The 23,595-nt window shown below is 51.1% G+C and overlaps 1 protein-coding gene and 1 long non-coding RNA gene across 5 annotated transcripts; one reads left to right on the top strand and one right to left on the bottom strand.

Moving 5' to 3' along the window:
- The first annotated feature begins 10 nt into the window (after positions 1-10).
- Positions 11-15,767, top strand: LOC144938545 (uncharacterized). Its single transcript, XR_013637854.1, has 3 exons — positions 11-1,099; positions 4,295-4,342; positions 10,119-15,767. It is a non-coding gene; the product is annotated as an uncharacterized LOC144938545 (long non-coding RNA).
- On the bottom strand, positions 15,727-23,155 carry LOC144938543 (2-iminobutanoate/2-iminopropanoate deaminase-like). Of its 4 annotated transcripts, none has more exons than XM_078866465.1 (7): positions 22,970-23,155; positions 22,108-22,174; positions 20,686-20,791; positions 19,600-19,654; positions 18,441-18,509; positions 17,557-17,612; positions 15,727-15,868 (listed from the first exon to the last, which is right to left on the bottom strand). In XM_078866465.1, exons 2-7 carry the CDS (start codon positions 22,161-22,163, stop codon positions 15,812-15,814), a joined length of 399 nt encoding a protein of 132 aa, XP_078722591.1. In that variant the 5' UTR covers positions 22,164-22,174; positions 22,970-23,155; the 3' UTR covers positions 15,727-15,811. The 4 variants fall into 4 exon arrangements, with proteins under 4 accessions (XP_078722591.1, XP_078722589.1, XP_078722590.1 ...); XM_078866463.1 differs by having other exon boundaries at positions 22,974-23,155; XM_078866464.1 differs by having other exon boundaries at positions 22,956-23,152.
- Positions 23,156-23,595: the final 440 nt, after the last annotated feature.

The following is a 23,595-nucleotide window of genomic DNA, read 5'->3' as shown; positions in this document are numbered from 1 at the left end:
GTTGGGGGTGGGGGGCGCAGAGAAAAGGAGAGAGCGAGGAGAGTTGTGTGTTTGTCGAGCAGCTCAGAGGAGGTAGCGGAGGAGAGGAAGCCGGGACGATCAACCATCGACAAGTGACGCAGCTCCGAATAATTCGCTCGCGTTTCTTGGAAACAGCTTCTCTCTCTCTCGTAGATCATCAGCTGATTACAGGGATTTCGAGAGGGAGATATATGTACAATTAGAGAGATAATTGGATGTAAAATTAGCAAATTATTGAGACGAAAAAAACACGGCATCCTGCTGCAGACGTTTGCGTGGCATCGTTCCATTCTGCTGGAAATTCCATCAACAGCAACACAAATTAGTGAAGAGCGGCATCTCGTTGCGCTATAGACACAGCGAGAGAGACACAGAGAGGCACAGCGAGAGAGACAGAGACAGAGACAGACAGAGACAGACAGAGAGACAGACAGAGACAGAGAGACACAGAAAGAGAGACACAGGGAGAGAGACAGAGAGACAGATAGAGACAGAGAGACTGAGAGAGAGACACAGCGAGAAAGACAGAGAGACAGAGAGAGAGAGAGACAAAGACAGAGACAGAGAGACAGAGAGAGAGACAGACAGAGACAGAGACAGCGAGACAGAGAGAGAGAGACACAGCGAGAGAGACCGAGAGAGACAGAGAGACACAGAGAGAGAGACACAGTGAGAGAGACAGAGAGAGAGACAGAAAGACAGAGAGAGAGAGCCAGAGAGACAGCGAGAGCGACAGAGACAGACAGAGAGACAGACAGACAGAGAGAGACAGAGATCTCCTCCGGGAAGTCAGACGCCTCCTCGTGTAGCCGACAGAACGGGCATCACCATCATCGTCGCCTTCTCACAGGAGGCGCTGCCACCCGTGGAGTCGGGGTCCCTTCTCGAGGCGACTTGCGCGTTGCGAGGGCAGCGAGCCAGAGGGGGCAGCCGCACAGAAGCAGCAACAGCAGCGTCGTCCTCCTCCTCCTCCTCGTCGTCGTCATGGGCTGCGCGAGCAGCAAATCGACCCGAGTCGCCGGCGCGCAGGAGAACGGAGAGGGCTGCAGCCAGAGCCGTCGTGAGGAGCACGAGAAAGGCGAGTCCCCGGGGTCACGGGGTCACGGGGACGATGAACCACTGCGCTGCGTAGATTGCAAACTCGCTGTGTTCTCACGTCTTGTAGAACGTCTCCCGTTGTGTCCAGCCTCGATGTCCCGCTCCCCGCCCGCCGCACCTCCGATTAGCGCGGTTGGCTACGTACGGCGCGAAAGAAGTTCAACACGCGTACATGCATAGCTGCCATCATATCCTGCACCATAGATGGCTACAGACACCACGATAGCCAACGTTGGTGGCTTACAGCAATTTCCGTAACCAGCGTGCATAGCTATAGACACTGCCATAGCTAATTATCATAGCTACAGCTCCTGCCATAGCCGACACGCACAGCAACAGATATTGCCATAGCTGACATGCACAGCAATAGATATTGCCATAGCCGACATGCACAGCAACAGATATTGCCATAGCTGACATGCACAGCAACAGATATTGCCATAGCTGACATGCACAGCAACAGATATTGCCATAGCCGACACGCACAGCAACAGATATTGCCATAGCTGACATGCACAGCAACAGATATTGCCATAGCCGACACGCACAGCAACAGATATTGCCATAGCTGACATGCACAGCAACAGATATTGCCATAGCTGACATACACAGCAACAGATATTGCCATAGCCGACACGCACAGCAACAGATATTGCCATAGCTGACATACACAGCAACAGATATTGCCATAGCCGACACGCACAGCAACAGATATTGCCATAGCTGACATGCACAGCAACAGATATTGCCATAGCTGACATACACAGCAACAGATATTGCCATAGCCAACATACACAGCAACAGATATTGCCATAGCTGACATGCACAGCAACAGATATTGCCATAGCCGACATGCACAGCAACAGATATTGCCATTGCTGACATGCACAGCAACAGATATTGCCATAGCCGACATGCACAGCAACAGATATTGCCATAGCTGACATACACAGCAACAGATATTGCCATAGCCGACATGCACAGCAACAGATATTGCCATTGCTGACATGCACAGCAACAGATATTGCCATAGCTGACATGCACAGCAACAGATATTGCCATAGCCGACATGCACAGCAACAGATATTGCCATTGCTGACATGCACAGCAACAGATATTGCCATAGCCGACATGCACAGCAACAGATATTGTCATAGCCGACATGCACAGCAACAGATATTGCCATAGCCGACATGCACAGCAACAGATATTGCCATAGCTGACATGCACAGCAACAGATATTGCCATAGCCGACATACACAGCAACAGATATTGCCATAGCCGACATGCACAGCAACAGATATTGCCATAGCTGACATGCACAGCAACAGATATTGCCATAGCTGACATGCACAGCAACAGATATTGCCATAGCCGACATGCACAGCAACAGATATTGCCATAGCTGACATACACAGCAATAGATATTGCCATAGCCGACATACACAGCAACAGATATTGCCATAGCCGACATGCACAGCAACAGATATTGTCATAGCCGACATGCACAGCAACAGATATTGTCATAGCTGACATACACAGCAACAGATATTGCCATAGCTGACATGCACAGCAACAGATATTGCCATAGCTGACATACACAGCAACAGATATTGCCATAGCCAACATACACAGCAACAGATATTGCCATAGCTGACATACACAGCAACAGATATTGCCATAGCCAACATACACAGCAACAGATATTGCCATAGCTGACATACACAGCAACAGATATTGCCATAGCTGACATGCACAGCAACAGATATTGCCATAGCTGACATGCACAGCAACAGATATTGCCATAGCTGACATGCACAGCAACAGATATTGCCATAGCTGACATGCACAGCAACAGATATTGCCATAGCTGACATGCACAGCAACAGATATTGCCATAGCTGACATGCACAGCAACAGATATTGCCATAGCCAACATGCACAGCAACAGATATTGCCATAGCTGACATACACAGCAACAGATATTGCCATAGCCAACATACACAGCAACAGATATTGCCATAGCTGACATACACAGCAACAGATATTGCCATAGCCAACATACACAGCAACAGATATTGCCATAGCTGACATACACAGCAACAGATATTGCCATAGCTGACATGCACAGCAACAGATATTGCCATAGCTGACATGCACAGCAACAGATATTGCCATAGCTGACATGCACAGCAACAGATATTGCCATAGCTGACATGCACAGCAACAGATATTGCCATAGCTGACATGCACAGCAACAGATATTGCCATAGCTGACATGCACAGCAACAGATATTGCCATAGCCAACATGCACAGCAACAGATATTGCCATAGCTGACATACACAGCAACAGATATTGCCATAGCTGACATGCACAGCAACAGATATTGCCATAGCCAACATGCACAGCAACAGATATTGCCATAGCTGACATACACAGCAACAGATATTGCCATAGCTGACATGCACAGCAACAGATATTGCCATAGCCAACATGCACAGCAACAGATATTGCCATAGCTGACATGCACAGCAACAGATATTGCCATAGCCGACATACACAGCAACAGATATTGCCATAGCCGACATACACAGCAACAGATATTGCCATAGCTGACATGCACAGCAACAGATATTGCCATAGCCGACATACACAGCAACAGATATTGCCATAGCCGACATACACAGCAACAGATATTGCCATAGCCAACATGCACAGCAACAGATATTGCCATAGCTGGCGTCGACATCTCTACACACTGCTGTACTGCTGTAGCCAACACGCACAGCTACAGCGACTAACATAGCCAACATGAATAGGTCTGTTGCTACCGTGGTAAAAGTGCTGTGTATCAGTTATACAAGTGCTGTGTGTCTCTATGGTAAAAGTGCTGTGTGTGTTTATGGTAAAGGTGCCGTGTGTCTCTATGGTAAAAGTGCTGTGTGTATATGGTAAACGTGCTGTGTGTCTCTATGGTAAAGTGCTGTGTGTGTATATGGTAAACGTGCTGTGTGTCTCTATGGTAATAGTGCTGTGTGTCTCTATGATAAACGTGCTGTCTCTATGGTAAACGTGCTGTGTGTGTTTATGGTAAACGTGTTGTGTGTCTCTATGGTAAAGGTGCCGTGTGTCTCTATGGTAAAAGTCGCTGTGTTTCTGTCTCTCGGCTCCAGATGCGACGGATGGAGAGGTGGTGACAGCCGGCGATGGGAACAATTCAGGTGAGGACGCCGACTCATGCACACAGCACCACCCTGCACACCCTGACGAAGTTTTCTTGGCTAGAATGCGAAATTAGTCGCCGATGCTCTGCATCCACACCGCGTGCCACACGACGAGAAAGAACGAGGCCACGCTTCGTTCACCCACCAAAGCCGCACTGAGGCTCGTGAGCGTCTTGCCAAGCTGCCGCGGTTGGGGCCGAAGTTGCTGCTGCAGCTGCAGCGGTGGTAGTGTCGGAGGCGCTACCGTGGCTAGGAGATGTCAACTCCCTCGCCTGGTGTACAGGAGGTCGTGGGTTCGATCCCGACCCTGGTGATACATGTTGTATATTTGGGGTTTGCGGTGTCTCTCTCTCTCCCCGTGGATTTTTCTCCGGGTCCGCCGGTTTTCCAACTCCACGTTTATAATCAACATCACGCGTTTCGAGCATTTGGCCGCTATAAATGTCCACGTGATAAGCCACTTTGCTGAGCTATCATTTGTGCTTTTGGAAAAATAGCTATGGAGCTCAGAGGGCATTACCTGGCAAAAATAAAACATCGTTAAGTTTATAGTTTTTTTGTTGTTCATAGTTTAGCAGCCTAATCCTAGCTGAGTCATTTACAGATAGTTTTTCAGCATCGGGTTACTTCTGTTGCCACGCAGTATCCCAGCAACCGGTCGCTGGGATTTATGGCTGAAAGAATGCGACCTCTGCTAAGCATCCGTTTCAAACACCGCGGGTTGTCGATGGTTCAAGCGCCACGGTACCGATTCCAATAACCTCCACCAAACGCGTCTCAGCTCTTAGGGCAATCCACTGCTGGATGAGAGCCTCCCTCCAAGCACACGCAGATTCGTGGCGCGGTTATTTGACCATACTTCACCAAGGCGATCAGTGTGGATCAGTGGTTATTCTTTCTCGATAGAAACACGGTTTTTTTTTTATAATTCGTGAAAGGAGAAGTTGGATTTCTCGGCCGTGTCAGGAGACAATAAGACTGAATGTGAATTATCTTTCGACTGGGGGCATTAGAGGTTGCCACAGGAATCCGAGGAGTTGCATGGGCAATGTGTACAATCCGGACTAAACTGGGGAACATCCGATGCACAGGTCTTGAGTAAATATCACAGAGAGCTGCGTGGTGCGGGGAATGCCTCGATTTCCGACGGCATTGAGAAAGGACGCGGTCAGGTAGAGAGAGAGACACGTGCCAGATACGCATCTCACTTCGCCTGTCATTTCTGGACAGACGAAGAATCTGACTGCACCAAAATTGCCGCAAACTCTCGCCCCTCGGCGGTCGAGAATGTTGCCACTGTTCAGAGTTCTCGCTTTGTCTCACCCTCCCCGATGCCAACCGCATCCCAGTTTATTCCTCTGAATTGCCATCTACAATTCATTATATTCTTAAACTATTTTTTATTTTACCAGGTAAGTCCCACTAAGCTACTATACTTACCTGGCGATCACAAATGATAGCTCAACGAAGTGGCTTGTCACGTGGAAATTCATCGGAGCCAAATACTCTAAAAACGCGTGATGATGTTGATTCTAAATGCGGAGGGGAAAACCGGAGGACCCGGGGAAAACCCCACGTGACCACGGGGAGAGAGACACACGCAGATTCCAATATACAACAGGGCCGGAATCGAACCGACGACCTCCTGCGTCCCAGGCGAGGTCGTTGTTCACCCAGTTGACTCTGCAGCTTGACTCCACCGACACTGCGGCTACCGAGGAGATGGAGCCATACAATCAGCTCGCGTGCAAGCAGCTGGGCGGACTGTTACGTCACAGCGTCGAGTAGGGGAGGTCTTTTTCATCCAGCAGTGGATTGACCATGGCTGATGGTGATGGTGGTGGTGGCTAACTCAAGCAATGAGCTAGAGTAACACATTTCGAAAGTATGCTCCCTACTCAAAACGAGCGCTCACCTTCCGTTTCCGAGCTGGTTGGGGGAAATTCCACATTGCTATGGCCGGGGGGGGAGGGGTGATATGGGCAGTTTATCCATAAAACAAGAGTCGCTGTGGGCCCGCCACCCACTAAGTGGAACATTGGGTATTGCATTCGCAATCCCCCCGCTAAGCCTACAGACGGCGGTGGAACATAAGTTGTCCCTGGGCAAGTCACAACGTGCCTGAATACCCCCGCAGACAGGCGCCTTAAATTAATTCAATTACTTGGTCTCTGCGGGGGTCATTGCGGAGGGAGGGGGGTGCAAGCGGGGGAACGGAGGGGGAGGGAGGAGGGGGTCCACCACCCCGCCTTTGTCGATACGAGTTGGGGAGGTAGGCGATGAATCTGTGGAAACAAATAGATTATCACGCGTGCGGTGCGTGCATTGAATGGTGACTGTGTGTGTTTGTCAAATCTATCATCATCGCCATCAGCAGGCGTGGCCAATCCACTGCTGGATGAAGGGGAGCAAGTGAGGGCTTCACGATTCTGGCGAATTGCCCGATGATGCTGGATGTACTTACCAGCGAAACGTCGTACTCAAAAATTGTAAATGTTGTGGATTCACTCTTCAACACACCGGTGGGCTAAAGTAGTGAACTATTTGTCTTTTGTCAACGTGACACTTTTTTGCTGATTGGCCGTGTCGGGTGGTGGGAGGGCTACGACACATTTATAAATAACGCGATCTAACCCAAAAACGTTTATTATGAATAATATTGTTCGCGAAAGCCTTCGTGATAAACTTATTGTGATTTATTATGAAGGCTTCCTCTCGCGGCGTGATTACTCCACCGAGCAAAACCCGCGCGTGGAATCATTTTTGGGTCGACGCGAATCGCATGCAAACGCGGTCGCTTTTGCACAACGGTCGGGACAAATGAGACGGAACAAACGAAGCGCGCAGCACAAGACGATGGCGAGACGGGCGTCACGGTACGGACGGGACGGACACAAAATAAACGAGACGAAGCTCAGTACCAATAAATAACAAAGTCGTGATGTCATCTTCTTGGTTCTTTCGGTAAAGTCACGTAGAAGGGAAATAATAAAATGCAAAAAATTCAACATAATAAAATAATTCTGTCTCGGGGAGACCTGGTCTTCACCTGAGGACGGCTGCTTGCGTTGTGGCCGAAACGTCGTGAGAATTATTTTGTTTTTTATTTTTTATTTTGTTATTTCCCTTCTACGTGACTTTACCGAAAGAACCAAGAAGATGAATCCCTGCAGTCACGAAAGCTTTAAATCGAAATTTAAAGTCGTGATGGGCAATGCACACGACACGTGAAGGTGCTGTATGTGAACCTCGTGCACGTGCTCCTGCAAGGGAACTGCGATCCTCTGAGTCGAGCCCTCTGTGTGTGTGTCGAGGTCGCGTCTCTGTAGGACGACGGGTGGTGGTGACACCCACGCTATGGAATTCACGTCCACTGGAAGTTCGATCCGCTTCATTAAAATCGCGCCCAAAGACGCAACTTCGCTTTAAGTGATTTTTTAAAATTATTTCTTGAATCGTTTATTGTTGGGGTTGGATCTGATTTGATGGGAGCTTGCGTGTAATGTGTGCGTGTCGGAGGTGGGGAGCGGTGGTGCAGCGGTTAGCGCTACGAACCCGGTGGCCCCAGATCGATTCCCGCTCACGTCCATCACCAGTGACGATTATCTGAACCGGTTCTGGGCCTCCCCTAGGTTGACTCGGCCTCAAATGAATACCAGGTGCGGTGTGTAAACATCGCCTCTGGGGAGACAAAGGCGTCCGGGCGTGGTGCTGCTGGCCACCCACCCCCTAGTGTACCGTTCATAAGTGCTGCTCGCTAATAGCACTTGCCCCTGCAGCCTGTTACAGGCTACACGGGGTGGGGACTTTGTCTTTGTCGTGTGTTTCACACAGCGCCTCGTGACCTCCGCGTGAAAGGCGCTTTAGAAGTGTCAACTATTATTATTATTCGTCGTCTTCTTCTCCGTTGTATCATCATCATTATGACTATTACTACATCACCACCACCATCATCATCACCATCACTACCATCACCACCACTACTACTACCAACCACGCCGGCCGGTCCCGCTCAACCCTCGTCGAGTCTGCGAAAGTTGCAAAGCCGAGAATCGACGGCGCATTCCGGGCGACTCGTCAGCCGCCGCCACCACCAAACTCAACAACCAACACCACCACCAAACTCAACAACCAACACCACCACCACCACCACCAAAACTCAACAACCACCAAAACTCAACAACCAACACCACCACCACCAAACTCAACAACCAACACCACCACCACCAAACTCAACAACCACCACCAAACTTAACAACCACCACCAAACTCAACAACCACCACCAAACTCAACAACCAACACCACCACCACCACCAAACTCAACAACCACCACCAAACTTAACAACCACCACCAAACTCAACAACCACCACGGGGGGAGGGCGGGGGGGAGACTCAACCCCGCCACGGTGACAGACGTCGCGGCACGCGGTGACACCGGACCCGGTGGCCGTGGTGGTGGGGGGGGTGGTGGGGGGGGTGGTTGGGGGGGGGGGTGGCCGTGGTGGTGGGGGGGGTGGTGGGGGGGGTGGTGGTGGGGGGGGGTGGCCGTGGTGGTGGTGGGGGTGGTGGTGGTGGTGGGGGTGGCCGGGGTGGTGGGGGTGGCCGTGGTGGTGGGGGGACGACGACGCCGAGGGGGTAACCCGACACGCGACGCGAGCGCGCAGTCACGACCCCCCCTCGACCCCCCCCCGCCACCACCACCGCCGCCACCACGAGGAGTCGCCACGCGCGCTTCGTCCCCACCCTCGATTCGGCGGAACGAAACGAGCGGGCAGAGGGTGACAGGGAGATGAGCCGTGGCGGTGGTGGTGGTGGGGGAAGCAGTTCGCGACACTGAGCTACACGGAGCGAGAACTCCACTCTCGCCCGACCCGCCGAAGCAACCACACGCACGCGTGCCAGCTCTATCCCTTGGCCCGAAACAACTTTGGTAACGGGACACTTCTAGGCCAACCCCTAACCAACCACACACTGGAACTCGCGACACCCTTAACCCGAACCAGCTAGAGAACCAGACGCTTGTACTAACTCTCCCCTCTCATCTCACTCTACTCCGCACACTCTCCTTCCTCTCCCCTCTCATCTCACTCCACTCCCCTCCACGCACTCTCCTACCTCTCATCTCACTCTACTCCCCTCCACGCACTCTCCTACCTCTCCCCTCTCATCTCACTCTACTCCCCTCCACGCACTCTCCTGCCTCTCCCCTCTCATCTCACTCCACTCCCCTCCACGCACTCTCCTACCTCTCATCTCACTCCACTCCCCTCCACGCACTCTCCTACCTCTCCCCTCTCATCTCACTCCACTCCCCTCCACGCACTCTCCGACCTCTCCCCTCTCATCTCACTCCACTCCCCTCCACGCACTCTCCTACCTCTCCCCTCTCATCTCACTCCACTCCCCTCCACGCACTCTCCGACCTCTCCCCTCTCATCACACTCCACGCATCTCTGCGCGCTGTCGAGCCCGCATTCAGTGGGAGGTCGCCCATTCTCTTCTGCTGCCCTCTGTCTTCCGTGCTGTCGACTTCCTTTCTCAGTTCAAATTCAGGCCCAAGCAAGACCTTATAATATGAATTATCTGTCTATGACGAAACGTTGGGCACCGTGTCTAACCGCCCGAAAACGCAGCGGACATCTGTACAGCAACATACGCAAAAGCTTCCTCGGTAAGACAAACGATAAATTGAATAAATCAATAATAACAACTTCGTCGTATGTTTGTTTCCCACCCCCCTCCCCCCCCCCTTTTTCTGTCCACCACCACAGCCCCATCGGCACCGGACGCTGAATAGGATGACGTCGAGCGGCGCTGGACACGGGGAAGGAAGCGAAGGCCGGGCGTGACACCGCATCGCTGCCCGCAACGGACACCCACTGCGTTTCCAATCACGAGTTAGGAGATCACGTCGCTTTTAGTTTTATTTTAACGCTCGTTGGCACGAACCGTCTGCGATTCGACGGTGTTTGCCACGTGCTCCCCACCAACCTTCGCCTCCTTTTGTCGCTCGCCGCGTCACAAGCGCGAGGTCGCTGACGTTGCGGGGAGCGCGGCGATTCGATTCGTTTGGCTCCGTCACGTGGCAATGGCGGAGGAGCAGGAGGAGGAGGAGGGTTACACGACACACATTTGGCCAGATCTATGTCACGTGGCCCCAACTCGAAATGCGCATCGCCTTGAATAGAATTAGAATGCGAATCGTCGAATCGGTGTGGGTACGGCGGGGGCTGGGGGAGGACGAATTTAGAATCTTGCACCGGGGAATAAAAAAAACAATGTCGTAGTTAATTATCCTAACCGTTTTAGTGAAATAAAACAGCACTTAGTTTAACACGTCGGCTTTCGCGACCAACATCAGCGCTTCCGTTTCCGCCTACACACAAGCACTCAATAATTGGCCAAATAACAACGTCATACATAGAGGACCGCAGAGCTTGGAGGGACGGACGGTGTGGGGGGGGGAGGTAGCATTTGGCGCGTTCCAAGTTGAAATTATGATTATTGTTAACATTCGTCATTGGAACGCCAGTGAGTGTAAATTGCGGTTTGTACACGCAGCGTGTGTTTGTGTGTTCGCGTGTTCCATTTATACTCAACGCTCGTCATGAGTAACCGTAGTCTACGTGCAGGCATTTACTTCGCGATGTGGATTTCATGTGAAGTCGTCGTCGTCGTCATCCCATCGGCAGTGATTCCCCGTGTGGCGTTGAGGAATGGGTGAGTGGGCAGATGCTTTAACGAAACGCGTCCAGTCTGGTACATCCCTGTCAACCCCTTATCAGCGCCCTACCTTGTTAGAGACCAATTCAGACCGTATTGGTCACCCCGTGTGCCTTATACATCTCAGCGTTCATCCTACAAAGTCCCATCACCAGAGAGAAACACAAACACATTTCTCTCAAATGTAGTTCTACCTGATGACGGTTGCTTGTGTTGCAATCGAAACGTCGTACTCTATTATTACATTTATTTTCTTTTTACGTGACTTTACCGAAAGAACCAACGAGTAATTCCTGCAGTCACGAAAGATTCAAATCAAGTTACAAACAAATACATTATTTTGTTGCCCGTATTGAAACGGCTGTACACCGTATGGCCCTGAAAACTCAATCTCCCTGTACAAGAACACGGGGTGAACCGTGTGGGTTGACAGGTATGCTGGTATGTCAATCCACTGCTGGATGAGGGCATCCCCCCACGCCGTGCCGGGTCGTGGGGGCTGCATGACCATACTTCACCACACTGGTCTCTCTGGGGGTTGAAGGCGTGGGAGCGCAGATGTCGGAGCATGCTACAGTACAACAATCGATTTCACTGGTCAACACACTTTTTCTGGCATAAGGTATTCCAACGGGTTTAAGGTAATTTTGGGGTGCTGATTCCAAATCTGACATCAGTTTTTGTCTATCACATCAGGTTTTTGATATATCAAATATCGCATTTTCAATAAAAACTGCAGAAGAAAAATATTCAATAAATGTGGATATCTACATAAAATGATATTATAAACACACTATCCTAAAATTCTAGATTTGAAGCTTTCGTGACTGCAAGGATTCATATTCTTAGCTTTTTTCGGTAAAGTCACGTAGGTAAAACATCAAAATTTATAAAAAAAATAAAATAAAATAAAAATCACGTTTCGGTGTTGCCTCCGAAACGTCGTGATTTTTATTTCATTTTATTTGTATTAATTTTGATGTTTTACCTACGTGACTTTACCGAAAAACCTAAGAATATACTATCCTAAAAATACAGCACCATATTTTAACACTAAAGCAGTCACTGACTCGCAACAATAGGCAATCATAAGTGACAGAGTTAATTTCGGGTAAAATAAATGACAATGGGGTATGCCGATAGCATAAAAATGAGATGTGATAGAGCAAATCTGAGATCACATTTGGAATCAGCACCCTGAAATTAGTCTAAAACAGCTGCAAAAGTCCAGGCTAGAAAAAAAAATGTTGTTGACCAGTGTTTTTGCTGCTCTCTCATCCGTTGCCGACAATGTAGCCCCCCCCAGCAGCCTATAGCACCCGTTATGCATGGTGTTCGCCAATCCACGCATTAAGCAGGGAGGGAAAAAACCCCGACGAGATTACGTGCATTAAACCCTCGCTTGTTTTACCAGGTAAGGCCCCGACTGAGCTTCGCTGCCTGGCTGCCACAAATTGACAGCTCGATACAGAGGGCTTACCACGTGGACATTTATAGCAGCCAAATACTCTGAACGCGTGATGTCGATTCTCAATAATTTAGAGGGCAAAAACCGGATGGTCCCGTAGAGAAACCACGCGACCACGGGGAGAGAGAAGTCAGGGTGGGGATCGAACCCCCGACCTCCTGCATGCCAGGCGAGGTAGTGAACATTTCGCCACCGTGGCCAGATTTTATGAAGGCGAAACGCATCCAAGTCTCCCATGCTATGTACTACCCATAATGCAATTCTTAGAGGCCTAACAACCAAAAGCTTTAAGTGAAATGCCAGTGAATGAAATGTAACATTTCTGATAGAAGTAATGAGCCATTCGTATCGATGGTATAGTAATTTGAATGCAATTTTTCAAACTACTCATTCCCAGTTGAGTTTTTAAATCGGATGCTCTCCCTGCATCTGAACTGCTGGTCAGTTTAACCAACGATCTGGGGGAGTGGTGGCGCCGTGGTTAGTGCACTGCGCTATGAACCCGGCCACATGAGTTTGATTCCTGTTCCACAGATAACATCCATGGTGAGTGACATCGGTGCTAGTTCTAGGCTCCCCATATCCCAAACCGCAGTGACCAGTGTGGTGAAGTATGGTCAAACAACCCCCATGGCCGAAAGATTTGGAACAAGGGGCTTCATCCAGCAGTGGATTTATAAAGGACTGTAGATGGCTATTATTGTTATTTTTCAAACTTAATCCTGACCATTAACTCACACGTGTACGTATGGGGTTCTTTTTGTCTGCACGCAACGGCCGTCCAACTCACGCCAACGATAGATGTTCAAGTATAATCATGTCCATCTATGTGGAGGACGCTCGGACGATATAGTAGGGCAAAAGTTGGGAACAGAACGTAGCAAGAAATTTCCACGGATGTAATCAGGAGGAGGATGAGGTTGTGATGGATGGATGGGGCACGTGTCCAGGGTGGAGGATAGGGTCATCAGCTTGGAGGCGGGGAATAGGTGGTGGCACCACAGCGTCGTAGATGTAATCACGAGGAGGAGAAGGTTGTGATGGATGGGACATGCGTGCAGGGTGGAGGAGACCAGGGGAAGTGAGGCGAGCGGTGGTGGAGCGGTTAGCGCGCTGCGCTGCGAACCCGGCGACCCGAGTTCGATTGCCGCTCACGGCCAACGCCGATGACGAATAGCTGAACTCGTTCTGGGCCCTTCCTCAAGGTTGACTCAGCCTCAAGTTAGTACCTAGCGCTGTGTGTTAACATCGCTACTAGGGAGACAAAGGCTGCCGGGCGTGGTGCTGGCCACCCATCCTCTCGTGTGCCGTGCCGGCCTTCATAGGTGCTCACTAACAGCACTTGCCCCTACAGTCTGTTAAGGCTATACGGGGGATCTTTGTCTTTCGAGGGTAGTCTACCGAGATTGGACACTGGAGTGGCACCCAGAGGTCAGCTACCAAGGGGTCGGCAAGATCTAAAGCCAGACGCTGGTGGTGGCCATGAGACCTGGAGGTCAAACCTTGGAGGTCAGCTGTGGGAAGTGACCGATGCGGGGAGTCCACGCGCCGATGACAACTGGCCGAGACGACCTCTTGACTTCGCAAGGGAAAGCCTCATCGGGTCTCAAAACCGTTTCGGGAGGGTCCTGCCTCGAGACGTTTGGCCAAATCGCCGTTTGTTGATTTGATTTGTTTGGGTGGCGTGTGCGTGGCTACGGGACGGCGTTGTCTCCGCTGCCTCGCCGCGTGAGGTGCGGTGGTGCGAGGGTTGACACTCAAAATGTAAGCGGGGAACTTTCTCCGAATGATTGGGAACCCAAGCGGAGGCCCCCGGGGAAATGATCTGGAATCGTTCTCGCGAGAAGTCAGTCCGCTGACGGTGCCGCGATTGGCACCCGTACAAACGTACGTCGCGCGGTTTTAAAAATAAGAAAAAAATATATTGTTTTATGATATGACTTCAATTTAACTTAAATGGCGATCGTTATTAATAGGTCGTGGTTGATCGGAAATTAAGAGTTGAGATTTTAACGCATTAGGCGATATATCAGAATGTGTGTGTGTGTACGCGTGTCTTCAGCAGGCCCGGACAATCTGTTTAGATTTCATTGCATTGCGACACGCAGCAGCTCGTGTCGACACCAAAGACTCTAGACTCTCTAGGAAGAATACCCCTCAAAGTAACACCTCCGTATCATCCCCCCGCCGTCAATACATTTGTACCGAGCTGATACAACATTGCACACTCTCACATGCGCGCGCGGGGGGGGGGGGTAACAAACATTTGGCCTTTGGGATATTTTCTCAGCATCACGCGGCGGCGTACGGATGCGCTGAAAAGTACAAATTGTCATGAGTTTCGATTTAAAGCATTCGTGATTGCAGGGATTCACCTTCTTGGTTCTTTCGGTAAAGTCACGTAGAATGGGAAAATAATAATAATAAAATAATAGAAAATAATAAAACAATATAATTATATAATGTGATATTAATAAAATAATATTGTGTTTTATTTTTATTATTTTATTATTTCTATTCTACGTGACTTTACCGAAAGAACCAAGAAGATTGTCATGAGTGTTTTGTCAAAGTCTCATTTCCATCGCACATCGTGGCACGGACGGAGGCCCATTTTATTGCAGCTACGAAGGTGTCGAGCTCAACGGCTGGGGGTCGGAATCGAAGCAAATTGCAGGAGAAGTTACATCGGTCGAAATTACATTTGTTCCTGGGCTAACGTGGCACCAAAGCGAGGTGTCTTGTCACAGCAGAGAGGTTCGTCGTCGTCATTACATAACCACTCACAGTAAATACAACTAGCTTCATCAGGCGACAGCCAGATCTGGTGTGCTGTACTAGTGACGAATTGGCCACGTTCTGTTTACGTGACAACCCTTACTAGTTGGCTGTGTCGGGTGGTGGCGGGTTTTAACGACACATTTATATATTTACGCGATTTAACCCAAAAAAAAAACTCTCATGGAGAAACAGCAGAGCCCTCGTCCCCGTCCACTCGTTGCTTTTATTCGCCAGGTCACAGACATGTTCCATCAGCCACTCTCAGGACGACATCGTCGGCAGTTTAATCACAAGTGGTGAGAGCACGTCGTGATCCCGGGGTAATCATGCTGAAGCCCATGCAAGCGCGATAATGACTCATAATTGGCTTTCGCAGATGACACGGGTTGATTGATACAATCAGACTGTACAGGCTTGGAGATTTCATTAAAATATACGTGTTGTTGTTGCTGCTGCTGTTGTTGTTGCTGCTGTTGTTGTTGTTGTTGCTGTTTAGGCTTCTGAGATGTGTCCCAACACGGCCACTGCCTCAATTTCCACCCTCGCTCCCTGCACAGCGCAAAGAGCGTCAGCCCCGCGGCATTTCATTTGAGATGCAGTCGCATTTAGACACCACGGATCACAAATCCACATCGCATTGTATAGACTCACAACAAAGAGACCCATAGACTCACATAGAGACAGACCCATAGGCCAGAGGTGTGGACTCGAGTCATGTGACTTGGACTCGAGTCAGACTCGAGTCATGAATTTGATGACTTGCGACTCGACTTGGACTTGCATAACAATGACTTTGTCCCACCTCTGCCATAGGCTCACATACAGATGCATAGACTCACATAGGAGACCCATAGACTCACATAACGACCCATCATAGACTCACACAGAGACCAATAGACTTACACACATATCCATACACTCACAGAGACAGACCCATAGGCTCACATACAGATTCATAGACTTACATATAGACCCATCATAGACTCACACAGAGACAAATAGACACACACACATATCCATACACTCACAGAGACAGACCCATAGACTCACATAGCGACCCATCATAGACTCACACAGAGACCAATAGACTCACACACATATCCATACACTCACAGAGACAGACCCATAGACTCACATAGCGACCCATCATAGACTCACACAGAGACCAATAGACTCACACACATATCCATACACTCACAGAGACAGACCCATAGACTCACATAGCGACCCATCATAGACTCACACATAGACCAATAGAATCACACACATATCCATACACTCACAGAGACAGACCCATAGACTCACATAGCGACCCATCATAGACTCACACAGAGACCAATAGACTCACACATATCCATAGACTCACAGAGACAGACCCATATACTCACATATAGACCTATCATAGACTCACACAGAGACCAATAGACTCACACACATATCCATACATTCACAGAGACAGACCCATAGACTCACATAGCGACCCATCATAGACTCACACAGAGACCAATAGACTCACACACATATCCATAGACTCACATCGAGACCCACAGACTCACAAAGAGGCCTACAACCGAACACACAATAAACATCTCCGGCTGTACACAGCGCCTGGAGACGAGGCCATGAGCGCTGCAACTCCACGCTGTTGTTGTACGAACACGGATGAGGACACGTTCAAGCAAGCCTGGCACTGCTGACGAGTCGCCGTGCGTCAAAACCCGGTCCACGGTTTGTGCGCGCTGAATCGACGCCGCCGCTGAAACTACGCAATCGCTGAAGGCAGTCGGGCTGAAGGATTGTGTAAGAAAAGTACTTTTTGGGTGAGCCACGGGGCATTGTGTATATGACGCAGCCAATATACTGGTAGGAACCACCTGGTTCGACCAGCCCACAGGGGATTATTGTGTCCGTTTGTCCGTCGTGCATCCAAAAATGGGAGGGGTGGGGCTGGGTGGAGAGGGGAGGGTGGGGAGGGGCTGGGAGGGGAGGGTGGGGAGGGGTGGGATGGGGCTGGGTGGGGAGGGGCTGGTCACCCCGTGGTGCCCTTATAAAACTCAACGTTTAACCTACTCACGCCGCCTTGTGCCCGCCCTCACAGTCGGCCATATTTGCGGAATACACCACGCCGCCGTTGACCCTGGCCATTGACCGAGCAACCCAACGTTCCTACCAGCTCCCTCCGCAGGACAATGTGTTTGCCTGCCCAGCTACGTCGTATCTCATCATTGTCAACGTACCCGGGGCAGCGCCATCACTTGATAGGCCGCCCGGGCTGGGAATCGGGATGAGAAAACTGCGGACATGATCACGCGGCGGGGGAGAGAGAGAGAAAAAGATTAACTCCACCACAAACGACGCGTTCACGCAGACAGCCGCCGTGTCACTCCACTGCCGGATGAGTCGTTTGACCAGACCTCGCGCCGGTCGGTGAAGGCGGCGGGGAGCATGGACGTGGGAGGATAGTACAGTACAACAAGTGGTTTTGATGCAATGCCCTCTGCTGCCCACCCTGTAACCACAACAATCAGGAATAACATCAACTTGCAACACCGCTACACCCCCCGCACGGGATTGGCTGTGTCGGGTGGTGGCGGGTTTAACGACACATTTATAGTTACGCGATCTAACCCAAAAACCTCTATTATGGGTAATATATAGATGCATGTTTCTAAGTTTGGAGCCGGAGAACAAAAAATCCACGCAACCACGGCGAGAGAGACACCGCAAACTCCAAATATACAGCAGCAGCAGGCGTCAGGGTTGGAATCGAACCCCCGACCTCCTGCAGACCAGGCGAGGCAGTTAACATCTCGCCCCCTTCGATATAAACAAAGTCGAGTCCAGCCACGCAGGCCAGAGGTCGCAAACGGGTTTTGATTCCTTACCCGTACTCGGCCGCACCAGGGTCGCAAACGGTACCCGTTCCCTACTCGTACCCGTACCCTACCCAAAATGAGTGACAACCGGTTACTCACCAGTGACTCACGGCCTACCCGTACCCGTACCCGGCCGCACCAGGGTCGCAAACGGCTACCCGTACCCGTACCCGGCCGGGTATCGGGTAGGGTACGGGTATCGGGTACCCGGTTGCGACCTCTGACGCAGGCTCGCTGCCACTCACACTCGGCGTAGACTTCATTGACGGCGGAGAAGTCCTTCATGTCGGCAAGCAGCACGGTGGTCTTCACCACTGCAAACGAGAAGCGTCATCAAAGGTCTATCGTCGGCGGCAGACGTTCCCTATCCACTGCTGGACTGAAAGCTTCCCCGAGCCGTCGCCGTCTCACGCGGACCCGTTCCGACTCCCGCACGCGAGCCGTTTGCGTCGCTCCGTCTCCGCGTCGTACGTACCTCTCTCGGGTTCGTTCCACTCCCTCTGGCTGCTATTCCATCGTGAGTCTCGACCCCCCCCCCTTCCACATATCTAGCCGTGACGAGCCCTGGCCCAGCCCAGGCACTTGCTTCTATTAACGCTCAATGAGACGAGTCTGTTCTCTCATGCAGGGAGTTCCTCTTTTTGTCTCGTGGTATAATTTATATAAACGATAAAAAAACTTTTTTTTTTAAACCAAGTCAGCCCCACTAAGCTCTTCTTCAGAAGCGACCTGGTCACAAATGATAGCTCAGCGAAGTGGCCCAACACGTGGAAATTTATAGCAGCCAAATACTCTAGAACGCGTGTTTGTAAATGTGGAGGGGAAAACCGGGGGACCCGGAGAAAAATCCACGCGTGCGAGGGGACAACACTCAATCCCGGTGTTCTTCATTGTTTTCAGACGAGGTGGTGGGGGGGTGGGGAACTTTCACCGACAAGGCATCATCAGTGTGAGGGCCGCCACACATTTGAAACAATTTGGGGGTTTGACAGCAGCACGACGATGATGATGGGGGGGGGGGGGGTGATCACTTTATTTGTGTATTGTCGGGGGGGGCCGCATTAAAGGTCACCAAGGGCCCCCAGTGGCCCGCGGGCCTTGCGATGAAGACCGCCGCCCTACCCCCCCCCCCCCGAGGGGGGCCATGGCACTGCACCGGTGATCCACCAACCCCTCGCTGCTGCCTCCACAGGGCTGCACGTAGCCGCACACGTGGTCACACACGTCACACACGTGATCACACGTGATCACACACGTCGCACGTGTCACACAGGCCGCACACGTGATCACACACGTCACACACGTGATCACACACGTCACACACGTGATCACACACGTCACACACGTGATCACACGTGTCACACACGTGATCACACGTGTCACACACGCCGCACACGTGGTCACCGTTTTTGTAGTCGCAATTTGCGCCTTTAAGGATCATCCCGATGTTCTTCAATGCCTGCGCACGTCACACACGTCACACACAAAGACAAACGATACAGATCCCCCGTATAGCCTTGACGGACCGCCGGGGCAAGTGCTGTCGGCGAGTGCCTATTAAGGCCGTCACGGCAAACGAGAGCGGTGGGTCGCCAGCAACCACGCCCGACCTCCTTTGTCTCCCACGTGGCGATGTTTACACGTCGCACCATACGGTCACTTGAGGCTGAGTCTACCTAGGGGGTGCCAAGGGGCCGGCACAGATAATCGTCCCTGGTGTTGGCCGTGAGACTGTATCGAACTCGGGTGGCCGGGCTCGTAGTGCTAAAAAATCATAATCATTTTTCAGACTGCAGCAGGATGAATCCGATGAGCTATGAAGCTCTTTCCACAGATGTCCAGTAGGGACTAAAGGTGCAATTACGTAAACATATCATTGTGTTGTTATCTGTTGATGGTGCGTATTCCCAGGAGGGTGCCCTTGGCGCCACCGGACGGAGGAATCCATTCGGGTTAGACAGAGCTGCCCGCAGAACTAGAAATTACAGAACTACTTCTGAGACCACCTCACAAGTGACCTCGTATCCACACGAGGGGGCAGCACCTCCGATTATCACGGTGACGCTACGTGCGGTGCGGAAGAAGTTTTAACATCCACATACATTCCTATGCACCCTGATGCAGTGAGTAACATATTTCGGCGCACGCCACTCGAACGGGAAGAGCCCTAATGCTCACCGAGGTGGGATTTCGCCACATCCTGCAAAACCCAATGTAGCTTTTGTGCAGTCAGTGGTGACCGGGCCGACAACATCGATCGCCAAACTCGCTGCTTCGCTTGACATCCCGGATTGACCACAGGCTCAGCGGAGAACCTGGAGTCGAACCCAGGTTCTCAGCGCCGCTGACCTCCGAGCAGCCTCTAATGACTTTAAAAATTGAAATATTTATCCATTAATTGCAAAATGCAGATGTCGGGCGATCATATCACGACGGTGGGCACCGCGTACAAGCAGACACGAAGGCACGTGACGCACGCACGTGACGCACCTGCCGAGTTTGTGCGCCCGTCCCGCCTTGGACCAACAACCCCGAGCCGGGCTCCAACCCGACCTGGCCGGACACGTAGAGCGTGCGGCCGGCCTGCACCGCCTGGCTGCCGTTGGGGGGTGGGGTAGGAGGGGGGGGGGCACAACCACGCATTTGCCACCGCTCCTTCTCCTCTGCTGCTCCCATTGTCTAGGCCACTGCCGAGTCGCGTGCTCAAGGCGTTTCTCCGCGTGCGCTTCCTGGCGCGGAAGGAGGAAGGCGGTGGACAAGAGGGACGTCCGCCGCGGAGATGGAGCCATGAAATCCACGGGGGGGGGGAGGGGCTAAGGTGGATTGTCGCATTGCAAGATCGACGGGGAGGTGGGGGCTTCCATCATCCAGCAGTGGATTGATCATGACTGATGACCATAATTTCAAATTTTCTGAAAAGTTTCAAAATTTCAAATTTAAAAAAATTATAATTTTCTTGCTGTGGATTTCACACCTGATGACGATTTCTTGTGTTGCAGTCGAAACGTCGTGAGAATTTTTATTGTTTTATATTTATATTATTTTATTATTTCCCTTCGACGTGACTTTACCGAAAGAACCAAGAATAACAAGAATGGGGTTCACCCCTTCACGGCAATAGAACGGGGGGAGTGGCAGGTGGGTGGTGTGGGCTGAGAGGCGACGGGTCGGGACAAGGCACGGACGGTGACGATGCTGGCAGCGACGTGAGCGTGTGGGGGTTGACGCGACGCTTAATCTGGCCGCGGTGTTGTTAATAATAACAGAGCGACGACGTATCTGCGAAACGACGTGAAAAGATGGAGACGTGAACCGCGGCGTTATTCTATTGCGATGGAGGTGAATGACCACTGCTCTCATCCAGAGGTCGGCAACAAAAACACGACAAGAAGAAGAGCCACTTATTTATAATTCGGTGAAATACAGGGTGCTACAGAAAACACGTTAACACTTCTTGGAATTTGCAACAACGCCACGAGAAATGTGCCTCTGGAGACCACCTGGAGAAGATTCCAGGCACGCGCTGACAATGATGGCGAACAAGTAGAGACTTTGACTTTTTTAAACCACTAACATACATTTGTTACCATGTAACAGCGTAGTATTATCCGTTCTTTTCCCATGAAAAACGTTAGTCCCGTATAAGTATTTTTTTTTATTTTAATTAAAAAAATTTACCTACGTGACTTTACCGAAAAAACTAAGAGTATGAATCCTTGCAGTCACGAAAGCTTCAAATCTAGAATCCCGTATAAGTGTTTAAAAAATTGTTTTGAAGCAGCCTGCATTTCAAGAGCCGCAATTGCACCGTGCTGGTGAATACGAGACGGTGAGCCCCTAATAAATGACGACACGAAAGCAGCTCCTTGAAAAGGAGCCGATCAAGGTTTGGCCGAACGCGTGCTCTCTCACCTGTACGGCAGCGGGTTTGGGTACGCGTTGACGATCCGTCTCTCGATTGGATCCATGACACCGATGACTGCAGCAGAGATCGCGAGTCAAATACGCACACAAAAAGAGGAGACACTGCAACCTTTTGCGGCTAAAAACAGCTGCGTTTGGTAGGATGCGGTCAACTTTGCGCGCTATCAGCTGGGCGATTGACACACAACGTGGACAGAGGGGCCGAGTCACAAACGCGCGCACGCACAGAACCACGCACACATACAAAGACACCCCGTATAGCCTTGAACAGGCTCTGGGGGGCAAGTGCTGTTCGCGAGGGGGTGGGGTGGCCAGCACCAAGCCCGGCCGCCTTTGTTTCCCCACTGCTGACGTTCACACACACCGTCCTGGTACTCATTTAATGCTGAGTCGACCTAGTGGAGGCCTAGCACCCGTTCATTGATGTTGGACTTCAACTCGTGTCGCCGGTGCAGTGCGCTAACCACTGTGCTACCGCTCCCCAAAATACAAAGACAAAAATCCCCCGTATAGCCTTCAACAGACTATTGGGGCAAGTGCTGTTAGCCAGCACCTATGAAGGCCGACACAGCGCACGAGGGGGTGGGTGCCTTTGTCTCCCCAGTGGCGATGTTTACACACCACCCCAGGTACTCATTTGAGCTCGAGTCGACCTAGGGGAGGCCCATGACCGGTTTAGATGATCGTCACTACTGGTGTTGGCCGTGAGCGGGAATCGAACTCGGTTCGCCAGGTTCGTAGCGCAGTGCGCTAACCGCTACACTACCGCTCCCCAGCAACATCCGCACAGCCCCACACACACACAGGCACGGACAGGGACAGATGCGCAGACTTACACAGGCACAGTTACCTACACGCACAGACAGCTCCGGCTCCACTCAAACACAAAGTCACGCAGACGCACAAAGACGTAAACATTGACACACTAACCACACAAGTCGCACGCGTGCACACGGTCACACCAACGGGCACACTCGCACATACGAAGACAAACACAGGCGCACGCGTTAGGAGGCAAAATTGCAAGCGGCAAATCCACGCTCGGATGTGCAGGGGCGTTCCCGCGTCACTGCAACAGACGCGGCCTGGGGGTCAACGGAACGATGAGCCGAACGGAATTTGGAACTGCTGACAAGAGCGCTGTTGCCGGCAGAGGATTGTATCCCAATGTCAATAGTGTTTTTGTTGTATTATGTAATTTCAACATGTGGTTTTGTTTACCGTGTATGGTTTAGATGATGACTCGGCCCATGAAACAAGTGGATAGTGGTTGTCCTATGGATGGACCATCGCCCTCCCGCCATAGGAATGTGGAATTTCCACCACTGGTTCGGGGCCATAAACGGGAAATGAGCCACGGCGCCTCGACGCTGATTTGAACAGAACATCAGTTGGGAGTCTTCATGTTGCCAAGTCATGGCAGAGCAATTCGTGATGGCATAAGAACAAGTTATCGACAAGCCTACTTTCTACCAT

The sequence above is a fragment of the Lampetra fluviatilis genome, chromosome 22 (genome assembly GCF_964198595.1).
Source record: "Lampetra fluviatilis chromosome 22, kcLamFluv1.1, whole genome shotgun sequence".
Taxonomy (NCBI): domain Eukaryota; kingdom Metazoa; phylum Chordata; class Hyperoartia; order Petromyzontiformes; family Petromyzontidae; genus Lampetra; species Lampetra fluviatilis.
This window is presented reverse-complemented; position numbering and strand designations above follow the sequence as displayed.